We start from the raw sequence: 22,550 nt of genomic DNA on the forward strand, positions 1-22,550 counted from the left end.
AAGGTTAGTTTTCTTGGTGGTTTTTGTATTACGGATTTTTCAAAAGTTAATTTTTAGTTAATAATGCGATTTGTTGCAATGTTATTTTTCTCTTTTTTCAAATGTTCGCTTTTTTCCTTGTGCTTAAAACTCATGAAAGTGTTTACAGATGGAGTTTTTCATAGCGCAATTAGGTGCGATGTTACATTTTTTTTTTTTCAAATGTTCGCTTTTTTCCTTGTGCTTAAAACTCATTAAAAAAATTGTTTACATGGAGGACTTTGTCGTGTGATTTGTTGCAATGTTATTTTTTTGGTTGCTTGTGAGTTGGTTTTTAAATGCAGTTCGGATTTGTGCGATGTTTTTTTCTGCTGTGCTTAAAACTCATTTTAAAAACATTGTTTACAGCGATCAGGCTTTAGGTTTAATAGCGTGATCTCCTGCAATCTTTCTTTTTTGTTTGCTTGTGAGTTGGTTTTTTGCAAGCGCTTCGGATTTGTTGTTCCTTTATTTTCTGCTATATATATTGTGAACGCTGGCCCGGGCACAGACAGACGGACATCGTTTTTTGCACCCAACACACTGTTTATTTACAATATTTACAATATAAAAGTCCAGTGCACACTCACAAACCCCAGTGCCTCTTGCACCGATTACCCCAAAGTCCAAGGCTCACAGTCCTTGTGCCTTTCCTCTGGCCGCCTCCTGTCCTCTCTCCAGCTCTGCCAACTACCTCCCGACATCCACCAATGACTGGAGGGAGGCGGAACCTTTTATGGGAACCCGGATGGGCTCCAGCTGCTTCCCGGCACTTAGCGTTGGCCACACCCCTGTGTGGCGGAAGTGCTGGCTGCGCACCCGGGAGCCATCCGTGTCTCCCCTGTCATCTTCCCCCCGGCACTTCCTGGTGTGGCGGAAGTGCCAGGCTCCCGGGATAAATAGGCACTGGGGCGCCGTCTGGCAGTGGCCACGGGTCCCTACAGGGCTAGGCTTCAAAGCCCCCTACCCAAGGCCTCCTGCATAACCAGGACGGACGCCCCTTCTCGGTCTGGAGGAGGCACACACCATCCTCTGGTCCTCCAAGCGTCCCGGCCGGGCTCCAGCCCCGGCCGTGGACCACACGGGATGAACCGGCATCGGGGCGCCGCCTGGCGGTGGCCACGGGTCCCTACAGGGCTGGGCTTCCAAGCCCCCTACCCGAAGCCCCCAACATAACCAGGATGGACGCCCCCTCGCGGTCTGGAGGAGGCACAAGCCCTCCTCTAGTCCTCCTGGGCGTCCCACAATATATATATATATAAAAATATATATATATATATACATATATATATATATATATATATATATATATATACTAGGAGAATACCCGCGTTTTGCAGCGGAGAAGTAGTGTGTTAAAGAAGGAAAGAGAAACAAAAGGAAAAATTTTGAAAATAATGTAACGTAATTGTTTTGTCACTGTTATGAGTGTCGCTGTGATATACAGTAATCCCTCGCTATAACGCGCTTCCACTTTCGCGGCTTCACTCTATCGCGGATTTTAAATGTAAGCATATCTAAATATATATCATGGATTTTTCGCTAGTTCGTGGATTTCTGCGGACAATGGGGCTTTTAATTTATGGTACAGTACATGCTTCCTCAGTTTGTTTGCCCAGTTGATTTCATACAAGGGACGCTATTGACGGATGGCTTAGAAGCTACCCAATCAGAGCATGTATTACATATTAACTAAAACTCCTCAATGCTATAAGATATGCCTCCCGCGCGGTGCTTGATTGTTTGCTTGTCTCTGCCTCTATCTCACCCTCTCTGACATTCTCTGCGCCTGACGGAGGGGCTGTGGGCAGAGGTGCTGTTTGCACAGAAGCTGTTTGCCTAGTGGATACGGATGCACTTCTAAGAAATGCTGCTTTATCGCAATGCTTCCAAAAGCACGCTTATTGATTTTTTGATGGTTTGCTTTAATCTCACTCTCTCTCTCTGACGTTCTCTGCGCCTGACGGAGGAGATGTGAGCAGAGGGGCTGTTTGCACAGAGGCTGTTTGCTTAGAAGATACTGACGTTCCTCTAAAAAATGCCACGGCAAACTTAAAAGTACAGGTATTAATTTTTTGATTGTTTGCTATTCTTTGCGAGCGCTCTCTCTCTCTGAAATTCTCTGCTCCTGAAGAGAAGAAGATCTATTTGCATTCTTTTAATTGTGAGAAAGAACTGTCATCTCTGTCTTGTCATGGAGCACAGTTTAAACTTTTGACTAAAGGGTGTTATTTCATGTCTAGAGGGCTCTAATAATGTTAACAGTGTGGGAGAGTTTATAAGGGCTTAAAATATATGCAAATAACCATACAAACATATGGTTTCTACTTCGCGGATTTTCATCTATCGCAGGAGGTTCTGGAACGCAACCCCCGCGATCGAGGAGGGATTACTGTATACATATATACACATACATATATACACATACATATATATATATATATATATATATATATATATATATATATATATATATATACACTAGCAGAATACGCAGCTTGTGAGAAGTAGTGTGTTAAAGAAGGTACGAAAAAGAAAAGGAAAAATTTTAAAAATAACATAACATGGTTAATGTAATTGTTTTGTCATTGATATGAGTGTTGTTCTCATATCTATCCATATATATATCTCTATCTATCTATATATATATATATACCCGCGCTTGGCAGCGGAGAAGTAGTGTGTTAAAGAAGGAAAGAGAAAGAAAAGGAAAATAACGTAACATGATTGTCAATGTAATTGTTTTGTCACTGTTATGAGTGTCGCGGTGATATATATATAGCAAAATACCCAGGCTTAGATGTCATGTGTTAAAGAAGTTATGAAAAGAAAAGGAAACATTTTAAAAATAATGTAACATGATTGTCAAAGTAATTGTTTTGTGTATTTGGCGGCAGCGTCACAAAGTTGTTTTCGGTAGCTGCATCAGAAAATGTACCACAAAGTTAGTTTTTGTGCACCGCCTGCTGGATGCCATAGGGGCCACGAGGAGGGAGCTGCAGGGAGGACCAAGAATTCTTCATGCCTATGACCCGGAAGTTCGTCATAGGAAGAGCGACGGACTTCCGGGTGAGAAACATTATTTACCCTGACCCGGAAGGAATAAGGACTTGTGGACTGTTGGGAAGGAACACCTCCGGGTCAGGGAACATAAAAGGACTATGGGAGCTCCCAGACGATGAGCTGAGTTGGGAGGCAGGGTGGCTAAGCGTCTGGGAGTGGAGGATTTGTTATTGATTATTGTCTATTGGAGTATTTGGGAGTAGAGGGTGCTTTGTGCACTTTATTATAAAATAAATATAAGTATTGGACTTTTACCTAGTGTCTGACGTGGTGTCTGAGGGTACAAGGGTGCGAGAAGCATCTTATTCTGTTACAGTTGGCGTAGCTCGGCAGGATTCTCTGGCCGTCAGTTTGGCAGAGGACCTGGAAAAATTTTACTGTGGACAGAATACCGGAAGACAGCGCCACAACACACACAGGAAAATCGCCAGAAACCTCACCTTTTTCAAGTCTATAATGTTTTCGTAGAAGGATTTCAGAAAGGTGGCGTTCCGTGTCCAGCTGTTTATGACTTCGCCCAAGAAAAGACGGACTGCATCAGAAAATGTACCATGATGTGATTTGGCGGTACAGACAGGTAATGACGTCTGACATGCCTCCTTTTTACTGTTTTCTCACATACATATCTTCATATCTACATATCTATATACATATCTACATATACACATATATATATATATGCATACATACCTATCTACATCATATATACACAAGGAATAAGGACATACATACATAAAAGGACTACAGACACACAAATTATATATATGTGTGTATGTATGTATGTGTCTGACGTGTGTTGAGGGTATATATATATATATATACACATACATATACTTGTGTGTATGTTTGTATGTGTCTATATGTGTGTGTATAGGTTTGGTCACTGAGTGCAAGGGAAAAATAATAAATTATAGTCTATAAGTTATTAAACAGTAAAACATTAACGCTTTTTAGAAGTACAGGTACATTGAAATTACATTTTCTATGTGAACGTTCAAATTTGTGCCTCTGGTAATGTGCCTTACCGGCATTTAAAGAAAATTAGTTTTGTGTCCTTACTGCAGTGTTAAGAGAGAAAGGCTTTGGTTTGGGATAAAAGGAAAAAAGGTGTAAAGAAAGGAAAGTTGTTTTCTTTTATATAGTATAGAGAGATGTGTTCGCTGACGTTATGATCGCCTTTTGGGGACAGTCGCGGTGGGTCTTGTGTAGACTGGTGAGACGCCCCGCCATTAATCGGCTGTGATGGCACTGTCAGTCCTCCACTCCTGTGTGTGTCTTCATAATCCGAGCTGAGGACCTCATAATTGTATACGTGCAAAAGAAAGTGTGAATCGCCTTAATATTATTTTGCCGTGGTGTAGAAAAGGGGTCCCGTGTTTGCACTTGTCTGGGCTATACCGCAGGGGGAGGATGAAAAAAATTAAAAGTGCTCACTTTGACTTAAGGCAGAAGCGCAGTCAGCGTCTCAAAGGCCAGCACAGCTATGCACACGCGCTGGCTGCTCGACTTTTGCTGGGCACGAGACCCCAGTTTTTGCAGACACGTTCATGATATCAAAAGTCTCAGCGCTCTTTTGAGGTCATTCATATTATATATATATATATATATATATATATATATATATATATATATATATATATATATATATATATATATATATATAATATACCACGCCCTGGCGGAGAAGTAGTGTGTTAAAGAAGTAATGAAAAAGAAAAGGAAACATTTTAATAATAATGTAACATGATTGACTTTGTCATGAGTGTTGCTGTCATATATATGCCTGCCTAAATAAGTCACCCTCGCTTTGCTCTTACTTTTTTACCGTTCATTTAATCATGGCTAGTGGTGGAAAAATTATAAAATGGAAGGAGGATGGCTTTACCAAAACAATTATTGATGGCGAATCGATTATTAATAAAGCTTGAATTGGTGATCTGACAGCGTGTGTATTAACTTGTGGATTTTTCTGTATTTGGTGGCAGTCTGACGAAGTTGCTTCGGAAGACGGCGTTAGCCGCGGAGCTCAGCTCAGAGCGAAATGAGATGAATGGGAGGGGAGATGATGACGTGACTCCCCCACCCGCCTTAACTGTCAATCCCCCACAAACACAGTCTCGGAATTTGCATAAGCACACCCCTTCACCTACAATTTTAACTTAGTTACAAAGTGATCAAAACTCTTGTTTATATCCTGCGTCCTCTCATTAAACTTGTATCCCGCATTACCTGTGGGTATGTCAAACACCAGCGGTAGCCTGTCTATGAACTTAATTTAAAGTTTAGGTTTACACCTTGCTTTCTTTCCGAGGTAGCAGCACTCATGAATATGGTAGTATATGTCACTCGCTCGCTTCTTATTGTTTCGCTGCCTTCTCAATTATATAATGCATGTTTTCTTAAGCGCTTTTTGGAGGTCTTCCTGGTTTTCTACGCACTGCGTTGACAGTCAGTTCACGTGATTACGTGGGAGGCGTGATGATGTCACACCTAAACTCCGCCCCCGCCTTTCCAGCTCAACTCTATTACAGTTAATGGAGAAAAATACCTTCCAGTTATGACCATTAGGCGTAGAATTTCGAAATGAAACCTGCCCAACTTTTGTAAGTAAGCTGTAAGGAATGAGCCTGCCAAATTTCAGCCTTCTACCTACACGGGAAGTTGGAGAATTAGTGATGAGTCAGTGAGTGAGTGAGTGAGTGAGTGAGGGCTTTGCCTTTTATTAGTATAGATATATATACACACAGTAATCCCTCGCTATATCGCGCTTCGACTTTCGTGGCTTCACTCTATCGCGGATTTTATATGAAAGCATAATTAAATATATAAAGCGGATTTTTCGCTGCTTCGCGGGTTCTGCGGACAATGTGTCTTTTTACTTCCTGTATATGCTTCCTCAGTTGGTTTGCCCAGTTGATTTCATACAAGGGACGCTATTGGCGGATGACTGAGAAGCTAACCAATCAGAGCATGCAGTATCACTTCTTGGATGGTGCAAAGGTAAGAACTGCTGCTTTATAACGAAGCCTAAAAGTGCAACAATTTTGTCAACAATTTTATGTGACTTTTTATGTGACTTTTTTGTCACGCTTTAAATTGGGCTTATTTTAAAACCTACATATATACGTTTGGTATCATTCTTTTCAGAATTTATAAAACTTTAATGTGATGTTGTTAGATTTTCAGATTCTCATTCTGTTTTTAAATTATAAACTAGAAAATATCAAAAACTCATGTCCCACAAGATGAGATATGCCAATGGATTTAACCACACCCGGGGACAAAAATAAAAGACAAAGAATAGGACAGCTGCTGTACATGCTTTTAAATGTTTGAAGCGCTGCATGAGATCATGCGGCACGGCACCAGCAGCTGGTCGAGCAAAGAGGAGATAAAAAGAAAACTGTATTTGTTTTCCATTGTATCACCATTTAAAAGGGGGTTTCGGAGCAACCCCGTCTCATTGGGGTGCGTTCAACCCCCCTATTCACAGTGCGAGTGGCAGACAGGCTGAAACTGGGGGTTGGGCGCCAAAGGTGCCAGGGGGGCTTACCCCCATAGTTACAGACACAAATCAAATGTATGTTTTTATTGTAGTAACACCTTGTGAAAATTTTGGCTACTTGTAAAAGTTACAGCTTTTTTTATTATTATTCAGTTTTATTCTGTCAGTAACGTTCACGTGGTACAACAAACATGCCACTCCCTCTCTGAGTTGATGAAGTTTATCTCCATTCTTTTCACAAGAACAGTAATGACCACAGTTGGTACTTTGGTTGATGCCTGCTCAGAACTATTTGTTGTACCGGCAATCAAAGATGCAATGTCCCTTTACCACTATCAGACTATCATGGGAAATTTGCACTTTGACAACAAAGACACTGTGCAGAACGTCTGAAAAACGCCGGGATTGCTGTGATTTTGGACATCTGGCAAGATTTTGTTGAGAGCTGTGCTTTGAGTTACAACCCAGGGCAAAGACTTTCCAAATCTGTGGTCATAAAGCTTGGACAGCTTCTTCACAGCACTTTTGCTGGCTAATAGACTGCTGCACCACAACACAACTCTGTTTAGCAACATAAGTAAAATGGGACTTCCACCTGCACCTAAAGTCACTTCAGTACGCAAACTACTCTCCACGCTATTGCTTAGATCTGGCAGTGCCATGCTGACGGTGTATGCACACAAAAATAAGAAGTTTGTCTGCAAACGCGGAGTACAGGCAAAAAAAAAACATGTTCAAATGACAACTTATGTTCAAATGGCATATCATTTTCAAACAGTGATGTTTTCAAAAATGTGACTGAGAGAATAAAACTGAATAAAAAAAAAAAACACTAACCTTTACAAGTACCATACAGTGCATCCGGAAAGTATTCACAACGCATCACTTTTTCCACATTTTGTTATGTTACAGCCTTATTCCAAAATGGATTAAATTCATTTTTTTCTTCAGAATTCTACACATAACACCCATAATGACAACGTGAAAAAAGTTAACTTGAGATTTTTGCAAATTTATTAAAAATAAAAAAATTAAGAAAGCACATGTACATAAGTTATGAAGTCACTAAAATTAAATTGTAAAGTAAAATTGAGCTCAGGTTCATCCTGTTTCCCCTGATCATCCTTATGATGTTTCTGCAGCTTAATTGGAGTCCTCCTGTGGTAAATTCAGTTGATTGGACGTGATTTGGAAAGGCACACACCTGTCGATATAAGGTCCCACAGTTAACAGTTCATGTCAGAGCACAAACCAAACATGAAGTCAAAGGAATTGTCTGTAGACCGCCGAGACAGGATTGTCTTGAGGCACAAATCTGGGGAAGGTTACAGAAAAATTTCTGCTGCTTTGAAGGTCCCAATGAGCACAGTGGCCTCCATCATTCATATTTGGAAGAAGTTCGAAACCACCAGGACTCTTCCTAGAGCTGGCCGGCCATCTAAACTGAGTGATCGGGGGAGAAGGGGCTTTGTCAGGGAGGTTACCAAGAACCCGATGGTCTCTCTGTCAGATCTCCAGAGGTCCTCTGTGGAGAGAGGAGAACCTTCTAGAAGGACAACCATCTCTGCAGCAAGCCACCAATCAAGCCTGTATGGTAGAATGGCCAGACGGAAGCCACTCCTTAGTAAAAGGCACATGGCAGCCCACCTGGAGTTTGCCAAAAGGCACCTGAAGGACTCTCAGACCATGAGAAACAAAATTCTCTGGTCTGATGAGACTAAGATTGAACTCTTTGGTGTGAATGCCAAGTGTCATGTTTGGAGGAAACCAGGCACTGCTCATCACCAGGCCAATACCATCCCTACAGTGAAGCATGGTGGTGGCAGCATCATGCTGTGGGGATGTTTTTCAGTGGCAGGAACTAGGAGACTAGTCAGGATAAAGGGAAAGGTGACTGCAGCAATGTACAGATACATCCTGGACAAAAACCTGCTCCAGAGCGCTCTTGACCTCAGACTGGGGCGATGGTTCAATCTTTCAGCAAGAAAATGACCCTAAGCACACAGACAAGATATCAAAGGAGTGGCTTCAGGACAACTCTGTGAATGCCCTTGAGTGGCCCAGCCAGATTCCAGACTTGAGTCCAATTGAACATCTCTGGAGAGATCTTAAAATGGCTGTGCACCGACGCTTCCCATCTAACCTGATGAAGCTTGAGAGGTGCTGCAAAGAGGAATAGGTGAAACTGGCCAAGGATAGGTGTGCCAAGTTTGTGGCATCATATTCAAAAAGACTTGAGGCTGTAATTGCTGCCAAAGGTGCATCGACAAAGTATTGAGCATAGGCTGTGAATACTTATGTACATGTGATTTCTCAGTTTTTTTATTTTTAATAAATTTGCAAAAACTTTAAGTAAACTTTTTTCACATTGTCATTATGGGGTGTTGTGTGTAGAATTCTGAGAAAAAAAAATGAATATAATCCATTTTGGAATAAGGCCGTAACATAACAAAATGTGGAAAAAGTTATGCACTGTGAATACTTTCCGGATGCACTGTAAATTTCATAAATTTACACTGGCTGTTACAGACTCAAATCAAATGTATGTTTTTATTGTATAATAGTAACAATAAGAGCAGCTCACTACTCAAAATGCTAATTCTGGGAAGATCCCAGAATCTAACCCATGACCTCTTGATTATGAGTCAGCAGTTCTTACTGCTGCACCACCCACGCGGTTGTGTCAGCATTGTACCATAACCAGATTTGTTTTTCTTCATTTATATTCTTGAAAACATGTGCATTTGTGTTGTTATACATGTAGCTTTTGTGAAAGTTTTTATTTGATATTTGGACTTCAAGTCTTCACACATTATACACTTCATGTCAAAATGTTGCTGTTAGTGCTACTTTAACATGCAAAAACTTTCTCTTTTAGCTATGTGTTCAACATTTCTTGCATTTCCTGTCATCCTACATTTACACAGATTGTTGTAGACATGGAACACAAATGAAATGCATGTGTTCCAAATAACGATATATGATTTACCCTATACAACTCCAGGCAACAGACACTCAGATAATCAAGACTTGAGCTAGCAGAACATTTTCCCAGAGTTGAGTTGCGGTGCTGGTGGGGAGATTGGTTAGCAGGCTGCTTGATTGACACATTTATACAACAAAAGATGCTGATGAGGAGAGGTGCAAAGGAATTTAATGTGGCCTTGGATTACAAGTTTTTTTGCATGCTTCAGGGATTCTAATTTTGAACTCACATACCTCTTCAATACTGACCCATTCTACTGTTAATTAATCATGGGTGTTGCAGAGACATCTGAACTTAATAATTTGGAGAGGTCTCCACATACATTTGGAAATACAGTGTACCAACTTTCAGCTGTTTGTTTTTCCATGGTTAGGACTGCAGGGGAAGAAAACTTTAAATTGGTTGCTGTGCACACAAGGCAACATTCAACCTTTGCTTACACCTCATACAGCATACTCACATAACTGGACAATTCTGATACATCTTCAGAATGGGATAAACCCACAGACCACAGCCAAAAACATGACTCCACACAGAGAGTTAACATTTCTCATTCTCTTGTTAATAATGTCTTGAGTAATATATTGGGTCTCAGACATACAACTCTTTGTGGCTATCAGACAGTCATTGTTCTATCACTGAACTCCTAACATACTTTGGTAATGGGACTATTCAGCTGGTACCTTTACTAGAGACTTGCATCTTCCTTGCTTCACCTATATGTGAACACTGATATGCCCCTGACAAGGTCTAGTGGAGGCACCGCTGAGTTCTGAACGGTTTGACTTGTTGACCATGCCGCTCAAAACAGGAAAAAAGGTTAGGAAGTGGATAAAAATCAAAACGTTTTAAATGTGGAGATGAAGTAATGCCGAATAATTTGCAAACCTATACCAACATAGCATTTCTTTCTTGATATTCAGAATTAATTTATCTTCTGTTTTGCTTCTTGTCATACAGACTGGTGAAGGCCTGATATAAGCTCCTGGTAATATGACTCTAAAATAAACAAAATTAAAAATAATGACATACTGTGTTACAAACAGTAAACATAATATATTTTTGCTGTCATAATAGAAATAATGTACAGCATACCCGGTATGTGAAAAAATGCCTAGTAAGAATATAAATTGCTGACTTAAGCAATAAAGGTACATAGCTACTAGCTACTCCGAGTATAAATTGCTTTGATAGTAACTAAATACCAAAATGCAAATGGTTTCACCCCATTGGTAAACTAAATGTGGGAAACTGTGCTAAAGATCTGACAATACCTTGACGAATTTTCACAATTTTGTGTTCTTCTTGCAATTCATGATTTATAACTTTATTGTCTCTAGCTCACTGTTCTTCTTTTCTGCTTTTCCTCCATTTGTTTTATCCAAGCATCTAAATTTTTTGACTCCCTTTCTCATTTCAGATTCATCACCTACTATGGATTTTCTGCCTGCCCTTTTAACATATTTTACTGTGCTGCAATTGTTCCATCATCAAACATAATCTTCTACCACTATTCCACCAATATGATGAACTAGAACAAAGTGCTAACTGCATCAGTGTATTTTGCATTAGGTCAAATCTTTTTAAGGTGTTGCTGGACTGCAACAAACTTGCATCTTCTTTCTGTTCTGGTTTTAATAATCAAGAATGGGATATCAATGAACAGCATGACTGAAAGAGTATCTACAGTATTTTAGGGACCAATGGACTGAATCTTTGAAATCTGCAGATAAGGTGTCCTCTTATCAACTGACTGTGATTTACTGAATAATTTACCAATGAAGCATTTCACCTTAGTATGTAATGTAATAGAGATAAGAACCACACCTTCAGAAGACAGTGATTTAAATTCTAATTTAGGTTGGCTACTTACTCATTGCTTACAGTGAGAAAGTATCTTCTCATCCTGGTAATGAATACGAGTAAAGGTGATTGTGAGATCACTCAAAAGACTGAACAAGTAGCAGCAGTAATTCTTCAACCAATTATTAGGTGGTGGTCAGGTAACAGCTAAGTCATTGGACAAACCATATGCTCTAATAGTGACTAGAAAAATGACAAATAACTAAATTGTGATCATTGCACAGACCTGGGCTCAATCTCAGTAACAGGTTAAGATATTTGAGGAAAACATAATTCTATACAACAATCTTAGAACACAGCAGCTGCTCCTTTAGACTGAAATAAGACAGTTGATGGGGTTTCAGGATCTAGTGAGGATGCACCTGAGCACCTGCCCTATGGAGGTGTTCTAGATAACACAGAACAATGTAAAAATGTTTGAAATATTGTAGGTTATTGAGGAGCTGAACAGTATTGCTACTGTTAGCAAAGTATATTCTAACAAAGACCATTGCTAAGGCAAACACCCCAAGGGAAAACATAGACAAAATGTGTTGCTTAGCTAACTGGTGGTTCCACATTGTCCCTTGTGGGAGAAGGGGTTCAGAACTGCTGTATGTCTTGAACACACTGCTGCTAGGACAGACTCCAGCCAGTACACTCCTGAATGTACTTAAACAGGCAGAAAAATGTTATGTTATAATTCGCCTATACTAAATGAAAACTTTATATGGTGGTAATACTCATTTATTGTCTGATTTGGCCTCAGAGTGCCTAAATATGTCGAGAAAAGAACTTAAGGAATTTGAAGACACTGAGATATAACTTGTGGTCAGCTTCAATGGTGTCCCTAAATTATGAAAAAATAACTGGCAAGGAATCCATGCTCTCAATGGTTTAAAAAAGATGCTATTGTGTATTCATGAGATTCCTAGATTAAGCAGAAAAAGACTAATGTTCTCTGTACCTCTAAGAAGATGTGCAAAAAAAGAAACATAAGACAGGAGTGGAATGTCAGGAAAAGTGACTTCATAACATTAATATCAAAGACAAACATTTTGTTTCATCTTAGTTTTTCTGATTAAAAATAAACTTAAATACTAACAAAGAAAATTCAAATACAGTAATCCCTCGCTATATCGCGCTTTGACTTTCGCGGTTTCACTCTATCGCGGATTTTAAATGTAAGCACATCTAAATATATATCACAGATTTTTAAGCTGGTTCATGGATTTCTGCAGACAGTGTGTCTTTTAATTTATGCTACACGCTTCCTCAGTTTGTTTGCCCTGTTGATTTCATACAAGGGACGCTATTGGCGGATGGCTTAGAAGCTACCCAATCAGAGCATGTATTACATATTAACTAAAACTCCTCAATGCTATAAGATATGCATCCCGCGCGGAGCTTGATTGTTTGCTTGTCTCTGCCTCTCTCTCACCCTCTCTGACATTCTCTGCGCCTGACGGATGGGCTGTGAGCAGAGGTGCTGTTTGCTTAAAAGATACTGACGCTCCTCTAAAAATGCGCTTTATTGCGTGCTCGGCATATTTAAAAGCACAAAAGCACACATATTGATTTTTGATTGTTGCTTAATCTCGCTCTCTCTCTGGCGTTCTCTGCGCCTGACGGAGGAGATGTGAGCAGAGGGCTGTTTGCACAGAGGCTGTTTGCTTAGAAGATCCTGGCTCCTCTAAAATGCCGCGGCAAACTTAAAAACACAAGTATTGATTTTTTGATTGTTTGCTTTTCTTTGCCAGCGCTCTCTCTCTCTCTCCCTCTGAAATTCTCTGCTCCTGAAGAGAAGCTCTATTTGCATTCTTTTAATTGTGAGAAAGAACTGTCATCTCTGTCTTGTCATGGAGGACAGTTTAAACTTTTGACTAAAGGGTGTTATTTCATGTCTAGAGGGCTCTAATAATGTTAACAGTGTGGGAGAGTTTGTAAGGGCTTAAAATATATAAAAATAACTACACAAACATATGGTTTCTACTTCGCGGATTTTTAGTCTATCGCGGGGGGTTCTGGAACGCAACCCCCGCGATCGAGGAGGGATTACTGTATAGCAAATGTCAACTCTTTAGGCACTTCGAATTTTTCTCAAGTATGGCCCTAGGGCAGGTCATTTTGGTACTTTACTTACACATGTTAAATATGCTTTTATTTTAGTAATTTCTATGTAAGATCACTCCTGCCATAATACATACACTTAATTTAACTCATAATGAAGATATAAGCATTTGAACATCACCTACCAGAGTCAGGACTCAGGTAAGAGTGCCGAATCAAGAAATCTAAAGAAACCATAGCACAGTTTGGTTTAAAGTCAGTAGAAACAATGGCATCCTTTACCTGTGAAAATATATATATCATATTAGAATAAGCATGTAATTATTGACCATTTTTTGTATTATAAGTGATAACAGCATTTCTAATGGCACTGACCCTTTTGCTTAAAGTATGCCATCTTAGGTTTTCTAATTAAGAAAATTGTTTCTGGTTGACATCTAACTGGTTGACATCTAAATCACTTACCTTCTATTCAGCAGTTTCTCTTGCTTGTCTTGTAAGCAAAAATATTAATGATTTATAAATTTCATAGCATGCACAATGTTCCAATTAGTGAATAGTTTTATATTTTACAAATAAGAAAATGAAGTACAAAACATGACTGCTAATATAAAAAATAAATTATAACTATTTAGATTCAGTCTTGTCATTAGAACAGACTATTGTAAGTTTGGAGCAGAAATGTAACCATATAATCGCAAAAGACCACAAATCATTTAAAATGATAAATAAATGTTACACATGTACATTTTATCGTCAACAGGGACAACAAAAAGAAATTTGTTTGAAATCTGCTAGACTTTGTAACTAATCTGGAAGTAACATATTGTGTGAAATGTTGGTAGGAATTTGTCTGAAATCTGGCACACTTTGTACCCAATCTGAAAGAAACACATTATGGAATGTTGATTCAGTGTGAATTGCATTTCTCTGAGAGTTGACTATCCAATAGCACAATGTGGAGGGCTATTGGCAAAGAGGAAAATGTAATCTTGTACAAGATTTTTTAAGAAATTCCTTACAACATGTATGACTGTACTTAAAAATGCAAATCAGTATATGTATGTGGGGCATTGCAAAGTCACTACACATCCTACACGCTCATAAACATACAAACATACCCAAAGAATTGGTCTAAGAAAAAACTACGTCCACTATATGAAATGAGTCTGATTTAAAATAAAAGTGTGGTTTAAACAGAAACTTTGTAAAACTGTAACTTTCTCACATGGCAGCATTGATTGCTGACCCATTTTTCCTCTCATCAAAAATTCCACTACTATCAATTGGTGAAAAATAAAAATAAACACACAGTATCAAATCCCTTGTAAATGACCCACAAGAAAAATTTACTTTAATAAAGGAACAGTTAAGTTTATCTGGCAATTTACAATTAAGGAAAACATCATTTAAATGATTTAAAAAAATGTGTAGCAGTTGCAAGATGTTAAGATTCACATAGAGACACTGACCAGTGGCTCAACTATTGATAAAGAACATATACACAAAATAATGAAGAGAAAATTAAACAATATTACACAAAAACACGTATGCAAAAGCCCTCCCCAGTGCCAGGACAGTGATAATTTTTTTCATATACAAAAAATTATATACAATACTATATACAATTGTGCTCATAAGTTTACATACCCTGGCAGAATTTGTAAGATTTGCACTATACTTTACATTTTTTTTATTTTAATCTGAACCCGTTTGGGAGACTGTGACATGCTGATGTCATCTTAATGAGATAAATTGGAAAAAGAAGAAGTGTGGAGTGTGTTTTGCTACTGCTGTGTGAGACTTAATTAAACTATAAATTTTGATCCTAAGTCCTTTGCTTTTTGGTTGCTGCCAAGCAGCAGTGTGTAAATTTTTAAAGCTTTTTTTCTGCACAGGAGCAAAAGTAGCTGAGTATTTGGAGAAGTGTTTGAAAACTTGCTTGTTAAAGCGTTGACAGGGCAAGGTGAGGCGAGTCGGGAACGAAACTATTAGCTAAAATGGGCATGTCTGTAAGTAAATAACAGGTGTTGTGTCGAATAGTTTAAAGTAACAGTGATACCTTAGTGGGAAGATGTTAAGGCATTAAAGAGTAATGTACACAGTATATACAGTTGTGCTCACAAGTTTACTTACCATGGCAGAATTTTTAAGATGTGTACCATATACCTTAAAGTAAAAGATGACTGATCAGGCAAAACACATTTCATTTACTTTTAATGGAATCCAAGTTAAAATATAAGGCATCGCAGAATAGCACAACCATTAAACAAAACGTAGTAATAAGGAAAATAGTAAGATGGTCCCTGTTCAAAAGTTTTCATACTCTTAGTTCTTACTACTGTTAATTACCCCCTTTAGCATCAATGATGGTATGCAGTCTTTTGTGATAGTTGTGGATGTGGCTCTTGATATTCTCAGGTGGTAGAGCTGCCAATTCTTTTTGGTGAAAAGCATGCAGGTCCCATAAACTCTAGGATTGCCTTGCATGAACTGGACATTTGAGATCTCTCCAAAGTGGCTCAATGAAATTGAGGTCAGGAGACTGTGATGGCCACTCCAGCACCTTCACTTTTTTCTGCTGTAGCTGATATTTCAACTTTGCCTTGTGTTTTGGATCACTGATCCAAGTGCATCCCACACGTAGCTTCTGGACTGATGAATGCAAGTTGTCCTCCAATATTTTCCGGTAACATGCTACATTCATGTTGCTATCAGTTTAACTAAGTTACCTGTGCTGATGTAGTTCACACACCCACAGAACATTAGAGATCCACCTCCATGCTTCACAGGGATGGAGTACTTTGTGGCTACCTGACCGTGGCCCAGTAACAATAGAACCCCTAATGTTCCACTTTTTTTCTTTTTTTTTTTTTTTTTTAAATCAGAGTGTGAACATTAATGATAAGCATTTTCAGATCTCTGAATCTCTTTTTATATCCTTTTACTGATTTATACAATCTTTTCTCCCAGGTCCTTTCACAGTTCTTTTGCTTTTCCCATGGCTCGGTATCCAGCAAAGTCAGTACAGTCCTGCAAGAATTTAAATTGACTCTTTATATACAGACTCCATTTACAATCAAAGAAGTTACAGGTGTGGACACCTTTCCTTAATTACCCTTAATTTGAACCCGTGTGTGTCAACTTGTGTGTTTATTATCAGCCCCAACATTCTAGGGTAAGTAAACTTTTGATCAGGCCCATTTGAGTGATTTCAGTTATCATTTTGATTTAAAAAGGGCACACACAATTATTTCACAAATTCTGTCAGGGTATGTAAACTTATGAGCACAACTGTACATGAAACCAAACAAAACAACAGACACTACTCAATAAACAATTTACACTAACAATAGAGTCTAACACAGTCCTGTACAGCAGAAGTAGATAACAATAGTGCATGATGACAAAGTAAAGTCTGCACAAGATGGATACCCACACAGCTTGCTGTTCTGTCCAAGGAACTGCATGCCGAGGTTGTGACCCAATTCCTGAAACATTTTGAAGAAAATCTAAGCGTTTTGGAGTGGATTATCACCAGAAATAAGACATGAGTTCATCACTGTGTGCCAGAAAGCGCGAAAGAAAAACATGCAGTGGAAACATCCGTATTCTCTAGTAAATAAGGCATTAAAACGACAGCTCTGAATCAAGAAAAGTATGATGATTTCCTTTCTGAACACGAAGAGTCCTATTCTGGCACATTTACAGGTGCATAGACGATCAGTGACCACTGCAACGTACTGTGCAATACTTAGAGAGAGAGACCTGCAATTCACAGCAAAAGAAGACAAATGCTGTCCAAAACAGTCTTGCTGTTTCATGACAATGCATGTCCCTATGCAGTTGTAATGATGGATGCAATGCAAGAGTTGAGTTTTGAATGTCTTTCACATCTCCCTTATAGTCCTTATCTAGCATCATGCGACTACAACATCTTCGCTCCATTTAATGTGGCTATAAGTGGTTGCAGCTTCATTTTTAATGATGAGATTAAAGAAGCAGCAAAGACATGGATTCAGGAGCAGCCAAAAAGCTTCTTCCCCCAAGGAAAGAAGATGTTAGTAGAACCATATAAGTGCATCGACCAGCATGGAGACTGTGGAGAAGCAATATAACTATTATATTCATCTGCTTGCAATTACCAGTATTAAAGGGCAAGTTGCCTTTACCTTTTAATTCTTAATTGTATATACAACTTTAAGAGTTACCCATCTGTCATGCAAAATCTTGTGCACCCCTGCTCTTTGAAGCTTGATTTTGGTCGCAATCAACAGCTTTTGCCCTGACACATGCAATGCAACCCATGATTTAGATGTCCAGCTCACAGTAGGCCTAAATTTTGGCTTTAAGTCATTTTTGCAGCCACCAAAGGGAGAATAGTGTACAACCCCTGACAAGAATTACACAGCTGCATGCAAACAAAATGGAGGCATGGGTACACAGAGTACACGTAGCACTGCTGACATGGATTGAACCTCAGAGACATCAACAGGAAAGTCTTAGCGGTATTGCCACAATCAACTTCCAACCCAAAACAAACTGATACACTCTGTCACAGTGAAGTATATTCTAAAGGACAATGACACAAGTGTCAGCTGAGGGACACAAAATGTAGGCAGGACAAAAACTGACAATTTCTACAGCAATCTTGCATTCCACTCGCAAAGCAAAGTCATTCACCTTGTCTGGCCAAAAAAACCAACATCATCTATGACCATTCCTCAAAGTGTGCCAAAAAGCAGAAGTCGTTTCACTGACACTGAACGACAAACATGGCATCTGTGACAATAATACGCCAAAGACATCATAAAGGTTTGGGGCAGCCATCTGTATATTGTTTTTACCAGCTGCAAAAGATTATGTTTTTGAAGTACGATGTGCATATAACAGAGTCCATAACATAACTGACTATAGTAGCCCAAGATGGAGGCTTTAAAGGTCTGAAGAGGAAATGATGTCATCAGAATGGCTGGAACCAGAAGTGACACCATCCAAGGGGCCGGCTTCGGAAGTGACGTCATACAAGGGGCCGGCTTTGTAAGTGATGTCAGCAAAGGGGCCGGCTTCAGAAGTGACGTCTTTTGAGGCAGCGGAACCTTGCAGGATTTCCCGGGAAAGGTCTGCAGGAAACTGAGAAAGACAGTCAGCACACTCTGCCGCCCCCTGGTCAGATGTTTTATTACACTTGCTCAGACCCTTTAGCTGCCTTCTACTCACACGTGTGTGACACAACATAGAACACAGACACACACCCCAAAGCAAAACATTGGCTCCAGAGGAACTGCAAGAATAAATTACTTAGAACACATATGTAACAGCAACAGCTTCTTTTCTTTTACATCAGTTTGAACTTTATCGTTTACATCAGTATTGATACTCCTCCTGACACAATGAATACGTTTTAAAATGAATTCAGGATGAAGAAAATCAAACACCACACAGACAAGCTAGACACCATCAGTAACTTATTATCTATAAAACTGTACAAATGAAATGCTTAAACACTTTTATAATCTACAAATACAGACATCTCTCCTCACTTCCTTACGAAAGTACAGGATCTCAGTAACTCAAACAGCCTTTAAAACCAAAAATACATAAATGGAATCGGGGGCTACTCCGAAACCAGCCCCAGTATATTTTTAGGCTATACTGACATTCCACCAACCCCAGATATACTGAGTCATGGGAGAAAACTTACAACTTTGCTTTGCAAAAATAATCCCTAAATTATTCCAGTTCTCAATCAGTCAAATTCACTCAATTGATCCAGCAATATACATATTCAATGTTTATAACCATCTATTAATTTCTTCTCTAACATTGTGGCAGTCCTGAAGCGAAGACTACTGTTCCCATCACATTCTGTGCAAGAAAATTCCATAAACACATACCAAAACTGTAATGTCATCAGAGATAGCAACTTCTGTTGTTTTCTTTCCTCAACCATGTGTGATAACAATTTCATTCCATTGCAAAACTAGTTTTTTACGTACGTCTTTTTTTTCCTCATCATCAGTTGTATTTAGCCAAATTGCACTTATCTCCTACCCTTTATTTTCATTTATTTTGTTTTCAGGGAAATATATAAGCCCAAAACTGGTTAACACAGTGTTGCCATCACTACTTATTATGATGTTATATTTCACATCATCTAAATGGCGAGAATTGCCCCACCATAATACACATGCTGAAAAGTGCACTTCATTTTACTGTGTGCACTGCACTTGAAAATTAGTCTGAAATACACAGCCTTTTTAAGTAATTGTTCTGAGGCAACCTTTACAGGCACGCTGAAAAAATGGAGTAAAAAATACAGGAAATGCAATTAAGTTTGAGAATAAATTTACAGCATTGGTGCCCGGGTTGAAGATGTTAAGCAAATGTTCCCAACTTGTATTGAAATAGTTGAAAAACTAGTATCTACTTCTGACGAAAAAGTAACGGCTGCAAATTCTGAATGCAAAGTGCTTGGAGACAGACTAGCTGCACTGGAATATGGATACAGAAGGAATAATATTAGAATTGAAGGTTTCCCTGAAAACCGTGAAAGTCCAAATCCAGTGAAATTCATAGCTGAACTAGTCTCTAAAATAATTGGAGAGGACTTTAAATCAAACATCAAGATATCAGCATCTTATCATATATATGGATTGAATTAAATTAAATTTGATTTCACTTCTCAGACTGAAGCAAGAGATTATAATTGAAAGTAACTGCATTCGTATTTTACCCGCATGCAATAGCTGCTAAACGTGCAGCATTTTACAGCATTAAACTTCGCTTACAGAAAACCAAAATCAGATACAGCCTCCTATAACCTCCTAAATTGACAGTGAATATTCAAGGCAAGTTCTACATTTTTATTTCTCCGGAAGAAGCAGAAAAAGAGCTAAGAAAATTGATTGCAACTTTTTTTGAAATACAATTGTGAGTTGCATTGTGTCCTGGCAAGGCAAAGAAGATTGTACCTGCAATTTGGTCCATTCGGAATGTGACTTTTGCCATAATTATACATTCTATTTCCTTCTTGGCTACTATTATGTTTTAATTAAATTTCTAATTTTTTTTTCTATTCCAACCCCCCCCAATGGGAACTATTTCTGCGGGGGGAGAGAGAAAGAGAGCAAGCTATTTCTAATATATCCTTTTTACCCCGACAATTGTAAGTACCAACGCAACAATAGGCTTCATAGCTATAATTGCTGGCAAAATTGGAAACTAAAGTTAAACTTATCATATGTAATAATGTACTGCCTTAATTTAAGACTATAAAAGTTCAGAAGCAATGTCACTATGACCAAACTGTACTTTGTGAGGTGGAATATCAAAGGTCTCAATCACAAATTAAAGAGAACGAAAGTATTCTCTCATCTAACAGGTCTAAATGCCAAGATAGTATTTTTACAAGAGGCTTACTTATTAAGCAAGGATCATTTTCAGTTGCAAAGAAATTGGACTGGCCAAATATTCCACTCCAGCTATACAAAGAAAACTACAGGTGTGGCAATCTTAATAAATAGAACAATGTCATTTGTGGTATCAGATGTAGTAACTGATTCTGTGTTCATTATGCGTAATTTATTTCATTGTAAAGTGATTTTGATAAATATCTACGCATCCAATGTGGATGATAGAGACTTCATCCAAAATGCATTTGCATCCATTTCTAATGTGAACACTCATAATATTATAAAAGCTAGGGAGTTTAAATATGTTTTAAATCCAGACCTGGATAGGTCTTCAACCACAGGGGTGATAAGATCTAACACGACAAAAATAGTTGCACAGTTTGTAGCTGATCATAACTTATCAGACACTTTAAGATTTCTAAATCCAAATTCAATCATTATGCCCCATAAATTCATCGCATAGCCGGTGTCTTAAACCCCCTAATATTAGATGATAAGTACTGTACAAAATTTATACCCAAGCAAACTGATTTTTTTTTTTTTTTTAAGAGACAAATGCATCCTCAGAGGTCTTTGAAGGAGTACTCTGGGAAACTCTGAAGGCATTTTTAAGAGGACATTATTTAATCTCTCCTCCAAAAAGACAAATCTGAAACCAAGAAAGCATCAGAGTTAACCAGTGAAATTACCAGAACAGAACAAGAACATGACAGGTTTGCAAATGAGACACTTTATAGTAAAAGACAGGCTTTGCAATCAGAATTCAACCACTTGACAACAAAATAAATGGAACAACTCGTTTTTAAATCGCGATTACAGTGAACCCTCGTTTATCGCGGTTAATCCGTTCCAGACTCTACCGTGGTAAATGAATTTTCGCGAAGTAGGATTCTTTATTTATAAATCAAATATTTTCGCAGTTAGAGTATAGAAAACCTGTTTACAACCTTCTAAATACGTTTTTTAACATTATTAGAGCCCTCTAGACATGAAACAACACCCTTTAGTCACCATTACACTCGTATTACTCGATATATTAGACAAAATAAGAGAAAATAAGACATATTAGACGTTACAAATATCATATTACTAGGCGCACTCGCCTTTTAAGGCGACCGACTTTTATCTTCAATTATTGTGCGCTCCATGTGTACATCAGGCATGTAAGTGTAGAGAATGAGAACATCAAAGTGTCCGTTCATAACATCTTTTTTTTTTATCCCCTCAAGTGCCTGTCCAAAGTCGTACAATGTCAGCCCGAATCTGTACCGCTAAAGATGGAGTTTCATGCACTAAATAAGCTATAGATGAGAATAAGCAAGCACCATCTCCCCTGACATTTACTACGCGGTGAGGCATTTGTACTCCATCAACATTAATTATTTCCAGAGACATAATTTTTTGTATTTTTCCAGCGCATCGCGCACAAAAGCAAAGGAACGATGAGAGCACCAGAACTCTGCTCACATCGTGTCGCTTCATACCTCAAGCCACAAGTAGTAAGTCTGTAATAAGCGGAATACCACTACGCTTTGCACTCATGGGACGGAAGGACAATCCCGAGCGCTTTTCTATAGTAGATTATTGTACTGTACATTTAATTGCACACAACCACTAACCTATGAAGGCACGACCTCAGTAGGAGAGTCTT

General features: G+C 38.7%; 1 protein-coding gene across 7 annotated transcripts in view; it reads right to left on the reverse strand.

Annotated features, from left to right (window-relative positions):
* Positions 1 to 22,550, reverse strand: part of tpk2 (thiamin pyrophosphokinase 2) — a 132,952-nt gene that overhangs the window by 32,523 nt on the left and 77,879 nt on the right. For 3 of the 7 annotated variants that reach the window (XM_039774186.1, XM_039774185.1, XM_039774183.1), the window contains one exon: positions 13,670 to 13,766. The exons of 2 other annotated variants lie outside the window; for them this stretch is intronic. In XM_039774186.1, coding sequence (XP_039630120.1) covers positions 13,670 to 13,766 — 97 coding nt within the window. Of the gene's footprint in view, positions 1 to 9,555; positions 10,572 to 13,669; positions 13,767 to 22,550 lie in introns of those variants that run through there. 2 more of the 7 variants (XM_039774187.1, XM_039774189.1) reach the window with 2 other exon arrangements.

Source organism: Polypterus senegalus, chromosome 13, assembly GCF_016835505.1.
Source record: "Polypterus senegalus isolate Bchr_013 chromosome 13, ASM1683550v1, whole genome shotgun sequence".
Taxonomy (NCBI): Eukaryota; Metazoa; Chordata; class Cladistia; order Polypteriformes; family Polypteridae; genus Polypterus; species Polypterus senegalus.